The sequence below is a fragment of the Mus pahari genome, chromosome 1, assembly GCF_900095145.1.
Source record: "Mus pahari chromosome 1, PAHARI_EIJ_v1.1, whole genome shotgun sequence".
In the NCBI taxonomy this organism is placed as follows: domain Eukaryota; kingdom Metazoa; phylum Chordata; class Mammalia; order Rodentia; family Muridae; genus Mus; species Mus pahari.
In genome coordinates, this window is record NC_034590.1 from 95,629,008 (window position 1) to 95,637,521 (window position 8,514).

The following is an 8,514-nucleotide window of genomic DNA, read 5'->3' on the forward strand; positions in this document are numbered from 1 at the left end:
AAAAAAAAAAAAAAAAAAAAAAGTAAGTTTTAAAAAAGAGCATATTGCTCTTCCAGAGAACCTGAGCTCAATTCCCAGCACCCACATCAGTGGCTCACCACCACCTATACCTCCAGATCCAGGGTATACAACGCTCTCTTTCTTCTGGCCTCAGAGGGCACATGCGCACACACTAAAAAATCTTTTTAAAAATCATCATAAGACTGTTAAGAGTGGTAGGTGGTGGTGCACGCCTTTACCCCAGCACTCAGGAGATGGAGGCAAGCAGATAGCTGTGAATTCAAGGCCAGACTAGTCTACAGAGAGTTCCAGGATAGCTAGGAATATAGAGAAACCCTGTCTCAAAAAAACAAAACAGAATGACTGAATCACTGTCCTAGCTGCCTCCCACATTAATCTATAAAGTGCAAAAGCTAATCCACTTTCCCTGTAGAGGCTACCAGGCTCTGATGAAAAGAGAAAAAGGGAGAGGACATTCGTTCCTTCCCTTCATCATCCAGATGCCCTTAAGCCGGACTCTCAGCAGAAGCGAGGCTGGTTATAGCTTCTGTTAGCAGAGTTCTCCCACTCTCTGCTCTCTGAGCTCCCTTTCTTTTGCTTTTGAGAACCTTCCTCACTTCTGAGAGCTGAAGAGTTTGGACCTGGCTGTTTGCCCTTTAACTCCCTGACCTCTAAATCAGGGTTGATCTTAGGCCTCATTCTGTCAAGGTTCCACTTTTCTAAGGTTCAAAGCTAGGACAAGGTTCCCTAGCTGGGTTACAAACCAAAGCCAGGCTAACTTTAACTTCTTCCTTCCTGAAGCTCAATGAATTAACTGAATGTGGCAGTGTGACCTTCCCACCTCCTCTTCCTGGAGACTGCCTGACTACCTCTGCAGCCGCTGTCTCGGGCCTCTTCTTCCCTGTCAGCCACTCTAGCTGCTTTAGGTGACTGGGGACCACTTTTAATCTGTACTCATTAAATATCTGGAGTTTCCGTTTCCAAGACACAATTGTAGTTAGTACCTAAGGAAACATTTCAGAGCAAATTTTACTGTTGACAGCTTTGGGGTTTTTGGTTTTATTTTGTTTTGAAGCTAAAATACAGTAAAGGATAAAACATGAGAATGTGTCAGACAAGTAAGAATGGAGTCAGGTATGGTGGCACACACCTTTGAGTCCAGCATTTGGGAAACAGACAGAGGCAGATAGATCTCTGTGACTTCCGGGCTAAATAGTACAGTGGTAAAATTCTGTCTCCAAGAGAGAATAAACTAAGGAACTATAGTAGACTTTTTTTTAAATTGCCCCCACATAATGCTTGAAAAAACAACTGGAGAAAACGTGTAACTTTTCATTTTTATTGTTCTTTTATCCAGAAAGGCAATTAATTAAATATATAATTAAAATTCTAAACACACTTAGCTTCTGCATCTGACTTAGAAGACAATAAGTACCTTTGGGCTGCAGTCAAATTTAGGTTTCTAGTGAACCTGAAACAGTTCAACCATTTTTATTACATACCGTATCAGGGAAAAAGTAGCCACCCTTTCCAATCACTTGTTTCTCAGTAATCTAGCCTTAGGTAAATAAAATGTGTCCAAAGGTTTGGCTCAGCAGACTTCAGAAATCTGGGGAACAACCTTACTAAGGGTGCGCTGAACCACAGACTACAGGGTGGGGGGAACATGGTCAGTCTCACCTTATTACTTCCTTTCCCAATGTCCTAGAAAGGTATAAGCAACCTGCAGAGTGCTGGAGGCTGATCTAGATATAAGTTACCACAACACAAACTGCAAATTCCCTACCAACTATCATAATATACTCTTGACTGTCAATGGATCAAGGGAGAACTGAGTCCAAAGAAACTTTACAGATGGCTAACATACGACCACCTGATGATGAAATTTACTCTAAAACCGGTTTGGTCTTGTTTATCAATCCCAAGGCTGTGTAACACACACCTCAGCAGCAAATATTCCACAATACTTCTCCTATGAATGGCTATTTACAGTTTGTGATTATTTCCTGACAATTCTGAAACCACTGGAACCCTCCTTTCACAGCCATCGCATCAGGAGCCAGGCTTTCAGAGGCCTGCTGAGCAGAACTAACTTCACAGGTGCTAAGGAAGGAACTAGGCTCACTTTTCCTCCACTCTGCAAAGCTACAGAACATAAAGACAGCCAATGTATGAATCCAGCCTGCAACACTTACTACTGCAGCCCCAAGGAGTAACTATAAATCTCCTCAAGTCGAGACATATAATCACTTCTGCGAACAATGTATAAGACAGTTTCCCCAGGTAGATCCTTACCTGTAAAATGTTAGTGAAAAAGTCATGGTAGAACATGGGCCAATCTTGGCGCCCAATATCAACAATAACTTTGCAGAGTTTGTTCCGAATAAAGTAAGGTAAGGTTTTATGGTGAGCCAAGAGAAGTTTGGGCAAGCAGCTACGGATTTCCATCTTATCCTGAGATGGGACCCCAAGCCACATTTTATTGATTAGATTCTGAAAAACAAATACATATCTTTTAAATTAATGAGCTATACACAAAATGAATGGTTTTCATTCTATAATTACCTATAACATGTCACATACACACACACCTACCTACCTCTAACAGTTTAGGACATTTAGCAAAATGATAAACACAAATATTAAAATCTTAGGACAAGCCAACCACTGGACTGAGCACAGGGACCCCAATGGAGGAGGAGTTACAGAAAGGACTGAAGGGATTTGCAATTCCATAGGAAAAACAGCAATATCAACCAACCAGATCCCCCCTTCCCCCTCAGAGTTCCCAGGGACTAAACCACCAACCACAGAGTACACATGGAGGGACCCATGGCTCCAGTGGCATATGTAGCAGAGGATGGCATTGTCTGGCATCAATAGGAGGAGAGGCCCTTGGTCCTGTGAAGGCTTGATTCCCCAGTGTAGGCGAGTACCAGGGCAGTGAGGTGGGAGAGGGGAAAACCAGGAAAGGGGATAACATTTGAAATGTAAATACATGAAATATCCAATAAAAAAAAAATCTTAGGACAAGCTGGACGGTTGTAGCACCATGCCTTTAATCCCAACACTCAAATGGCAGAGGCATGTGGAACTCTGTTTAAGGCCAGCCTACTCTACAGAGCAAGTTCCAGGACAGGACTAAAGAGAGAAACCCTGACTCGGAAAAAAAAAAAAAAAAAATCTTAGGATAAAACAATCTCATCTCTCCCATCTCTAGGAAGATATATTGAACAATTTAAGATACAGTAAGTTGTATGCATAAAAACTTGCTATTACATCATTGTCTCCAACATGTCTTATTGGCCATCTGGCCACCGCATAGTAACAGAAACAACTGTAATGTTCAAATATAAGTGAACAAGCCAGACATGACATCACACATGTGTAATCCAATCAAATGGAAGACTGAGGCTGGTGGATGGTAAGTCTGAAGCCAGCCTGAGGTAATTACCAAGATACCACTCCTTACCCCATAAAGAACAAATGGGTTAATGAGTAATGCAGTCACTTCTGAGACCATAACAGAAAGGACAGTGGGAAAGAGGCTGATGTGGCATGCCCAGCAGACAAAGCTTGGACGAGAGTTAGAATGAGTAGTTCCATGGTAGGAAGAAGGTAGCAATACAAGTACTCCATCCAATGTGTCTAGCTATCTTTGTCTTTCAAATGACAAAGGGAAAAGGTAAGTCACCAAATATGACCTACCCAGCAGACCAGAAAAGTCAACCACTTTCCTCATCTTTTTGGAGTCACAGCTCAAAAGATGTCCCCAGACACAAGGTGCCACGTGGGAGGGTCAACCTACTGCTTCTCAGTCATCTGCACACTACAGGGAAACCTGGTGCCAACAGTGTACAATTCCATCGTGGTTTTCAGGAATATAAGATGACACAACAACTTACCTCAAAAACCGTTAAGCTGTACATCATTACATAGTCATTCCTTGTGCTGGACAGAAAATATAAGCAGAATCTCCAAGCTCCCACTTGCTGTGCAAAGTTATTAAGAAGCTCCTCTGGAAAAGTTAAATAGCACAAAACAAGTCTATAAAAATATATGAAATTAATACAAAGACCAGACTGCCACCATTTTGAAAACATACCAACCTCCCCACATAATACAAATAGTTCAAAAACCAACCACAAAAAAAAAAAAAAAAAACCACCACAAAACCCACCTGAAGGATTTTGTGATACCCTTGACTCTGGGGTGACCAACGAAAGCAATGGACCCTGCCATCAAGGCCACTAGCTTTCTTAAAGATACCTTTTGAGAACACAGACCATTGTTCAAGCTCTCATTTAAGCTCTACATGAGACAGCAATCCTTTCCAAAATGTAAAATGACACCAATTAGCCCCCACAGAGATAAGCAATACACACCATCATATTCTATGATTCTTCAGGGACATTTACTATTCACATGCCCATTCGACATGAAGGCTAAAGAAGCAAAAAGACAAAACTAACATTCCAAGCAGCCATGTGGCAGATTACAAGTGTCTATATCTCCAGTTCCAGGGAATCTGACACCTTTTTTGGCCTTCATAAGCACCAGGCACGAAAGTGGGTGCACAGATATACATGAAAGCAAAATAGTCACACACTCATAAAATAGAAATAGTTTTATGTATTTTAATTTATGTATTTTTATTTCATGTACATTGGTATTTTGCCTACTTATGTATCTGTGTGAGAGTGTAGGGCCCTCTAGAACAGGAGTTACAGACAGTTGGACAATTGTGAGCTACCATGTGGGTGCTGGGAACTGAACCTGGGTCCTCTGGAAGAGCAGCCAGTGCTCTCAACCACTGAGTCATCTCTACAGCCCCAATCAAAAATACAACACATACAAAATACATAAGTAAAAATAAAAAAGTAAAAACCCTAAGAGTTAGAAGAGCAGCCCAGACTATGTATCCAGTCAAATGAAAATGGCATTTTTTCTCTCAGGCCTGACAACATCAGCTAAAACTCAAAATTAGCAAGCATTAATTGCCTAGCTACCCACCATCGCCTGTGGGCACAATGCCTATTAACTATCTTGAAACATGCACTATGATCCCTGCCAGCAAGCCTGGCCAGGGCAAGGTTGCCATGACAACACTGCAGCTGACTCTTGGGCCAGCTCTCTCCAGCCCTAAGCACGACTCGGCAGCCTCACTAAACATTCTACAGAAGGAGGGCTATAAAGACCGGGGTTCAATCCCCAATATTCACAACGCAGCTCCTAACTTACTACAACCCCCATTCCAGGGAATCCCACACCCTCTTCTGACCTCCTCCATGCACACACTACACAGACGTACATTCAGACAAAACACTCATATACATAAAATTGTTTAAAAAAATAAGTCTTAAAAGATCTGTGAAAGATGATGGCATCTCCTGATAAAAAAGTTTCTATGTAATCCAGAGACACAAGAAAACCAGAGAATGTGAGCTATAGCTGGAAATGACATGCTGGGCTCAAGTCAGCTGATCCCTAAGCCTGATCCCAACACCCTGGTCTACATTCTGCATCCATTCCCCCACTGTTAAAACACAGCTGGTCTCACAGCATCCCCACTGGACAAATGCTATTCCACTGAGCTATACCCCTAGTCTGCATAAAAGTTTGATTCAGACATGAAGATCTTACACAAGGTTCCCAGCACTTGGGAGGCAGAGGCAGGCGGATTTCTGAGTGCGAGGCCAGCCTGGTCTACAAAGTGAGTTCCAGGACAGCCAGGGCTACACAGAGAAACCCTGTCTCAAAAAAAAAAAGGTTCTACTTTCAATCCATGAATGCACAAATGTAAGCAAAGTTTGATGAGCAAATCAAAAGTTCAAAGAAAAACCAAAGGCATTTCTATTACAATGACAAAAGAGTTTGAAAGAATCAGAGTGGAAGATTATAGGAGACTAGCACAGAGCAAGATCTATCTATTTTGGAAAAACTATATCTAGCATTTTCACTATAAATATAAATACGTGGGCTGGGAGAGATGGCTCAAAGGTTAAGAGCGCTGACTGCTCTTCCAATGGTCCTGAGTTCAAATCCCAGCAACCACATGGTGGCTCACAGCCACCCGTAATGAGATCTGACACCCTCTTCTTGTGTGTCTAAAGACGGCTATAATATACTCATATATATATATATATATATATATATATATATATATATATAATAAATCAAAAAAAAAATAAATACGTTAGAAGCATAAACCTGAAGAGGAGGCCACAATGGTGCAGGAGGATAATCAGAGTAATTAGAGAACCAGTGTACAAGCAAGGTGCTCCTCCTCAGGCAGATGCTGCCTAGCTCCTGGCCCTTTGTCTATACACATTCTATTTCTCTACGGTGTACTCTCTCAGAAAAGAAAGGTATGCAGGGTGCAGGCTATTGGGAGACCCAGCTATCAGATGGTATGATGCTTCAAGGAAGCTAGCATAAACAGGCTAGAGTGAAGACCTCCTAGGCACCTGAAAAGTCTCAACCCCATGGGGCTTTGGATGATACTTAGACTGGACCAGGTTTTACTGGCTAACATATGTCAAGCCAATGGAAGCAGAAATGAGCCGGGCGTGGTGGCGCACACCTTTAATCCCAGCACTCAGGAGGCAGAGGTAGGCGGATTTCTGAGTTTGAAGCCAGCCTGGTCTACAGAGTGAGTTCCAGGACAGCTAGGGCTACACAGAGAAACCCTGTCTCCAAAAAAAAAAAAAAAAGGAAACAGAAATGAGTCTTTAAGGTTCTGAGGCAAGGACAGTCCTTAAGGAAAGGGAAGCAACAATACAGTGAGTGCAGAGCAGCCTCTCTCACACACACAGAAAAAACAATGTTCAAGAACTGATTCAAAGGAGAAAGATTGCTTAAACAGCACAGTGGATCAATCATATCTCTGAGGCAGGTTGTGACATTTGAATAAATTATCTTCTTTCTAATGAGCTTGATTAACGCTATTGTGGTACTGAATATAAAAATCAGTGGGCCCCAGGACAGCAAGTACTTACACCTCTTTGTTCTCTGTTGAAGAGCCTGTTTGCTCATGAAAACCACAAAATGGGGATGATGGTGGGGAAGAGAAGGAAGAGAACATGACTGAGAAGTCTCCGAGGTCGACCAGCTAGGGACTCATCAGACTCCACTGTGTCTCACTGTGACCATTCTGACACTTTCATAAATTGTTCTTATTCTGAAATTAACGATTGTGGGCCTCTTTCAACAACACTATTGAGATCAGAAACAAAGCAGAGGCTTTTCCACTTGACTGAAAGGCATGAAACCAGCCAGGCGTGGGGCAGAGGTAGGTGGATTTCTGAGTTCGAGGCCAGCCTGGTCTACAAAGTGAGTTCCAGGACAGCCAGGGCTGTACAGAGAAGCCCTGTCTCGAAAAACAAAAACAAAACAAAACAAAACAAAAAAAGCATGAAACCCAATCACTATGCTGGGTGTGCAAGCCCTATAAGCCCTACCTGCCCAACATTAACCAGAGCAAAGCAATCAAGAACTCAAGGGGCACATGTAGGTTTGACCAACCAAGGGTATCAGTTCCTTCTTCCCCAAACTCCACTTACCTATCTCCCGCTTCCTTTCATTGGTTGTGCAGTCATGGAAAAATTCTGTCATCAGGCTTTCCAATGCCCTGAGGGAGGCTTCTTCAGATGCCTGGCAAAGGAATTTGAGAAAAATCAGTAACTGCTCTGCCCCTCAGTGCCTTCCAACTCCTGTCCACAACAAGAGCAATTTGCTTCCCAAAACATCGTGGTTCAACATTCTTCAAATGCAGAATGCAAGCCAGAAAAATAGGAGAAATTTCCATCTGGCTTAAAAGCCAACTTCAGTATCTCCTACAAATACATGCCGTGTAATTTTAATTATTTATGTTAAGGAAAAGAAAAACAAGTAATTCAAAATGTAGTTACAGAATGAAGCTGAAAGCAAATTAACAGTCCTGGCCTGGGCTGAATAGGGAGAGCAAACATCCTGGGAGGCCTACAGACCCTCCAAACAACCTGGGACCCCTTGCCTGAATAATTACCCAGATGTTAATACAGGCAAAGAGGTAAGCCACATGACGTCTTGGGGTTTCTGAAGGTGCTTCAGGAGTCCTGCATACATTCAGCTTTCAGTCTCTCACACGAACAGTCAGGAGATGAATGTGCATATAGCTAAGAGCAAAGCTGAGGCAGGCACTCAAAGTTTAACCTCTGCTGCAGATCCATAAAGGACAGACTGAAAAATGACAACAGTTAAGAGGGAGGCCCTTGAGCCAGGCATGGTAGTGCACATCTTTAATCCCAGAATTCCAGAGGCAGAGCAAGGTGGGTCTCTTAAATTTAAGGCCTACAGAGTAAATTCCAGTATAGCCAAGGATACACAGAGAAACCCTGTCTCAAAAAGCAAAAAAGAGTAGCTGGGCCTGGTGGCGCAGGCCTTTAATCCCAGCACTCGGGAGGCAGAGGCAGGCGGATTTCTGAGTTAGAGGCCAGCCTGGTCTACCAAGTGAGTTCCAGGACAGCCAGAGCT

General features: G+C 42.7%; 2 protein-coding genes across 4 annotated transcripts in view; one reads left to right on the top strand and one right to left on the bottom strand.

The window, feature by feature from the left end:
* Positions 1-8,514, bottom strand: part of Xpo6 (exportin 6) — a 97,017-nt gene that overhangs the window by 64,955 nt on the left and 23,548 nt on the right. For all 3 annotated transcript variants that reach the window (XM_029547714.1, XM_021205397.2, XM_021205405.2), the window contains exons 2-4: positions 7,563-7,653; positions 3,906-4,018; positions 2,296-2,493 (exon numbers count right to left, since the gene is read on the bottom strand). In XM_029547714.1, coding sequence (XP_029403574.1) covers positions 2,296-2,493; positions 3,906-4,018; positions 7,563-7,653 — 402 coding nt within the window. The remainder of the gene's footprint in view (positions 1-2,295; positions 2,494-3,905; positions 4,019-7,562; positions 7,654-8,514) is intronic.
* Positions 7,846-8,514, top strand: part of LOC110329114 (histone H3.3-like) — a 2,336-nt gene continuing 1,667 nt past the window's right edge. The window contains exon 1 of the mRNA XM_021208686.1: positions 7,846-7,852. Coding sequence (XP_021064345.1) covers positions 7,846-7,852 — 7 coding nt within the window. The remainder of the gene's footprint in view (positions 7,853-8,514) is intronic.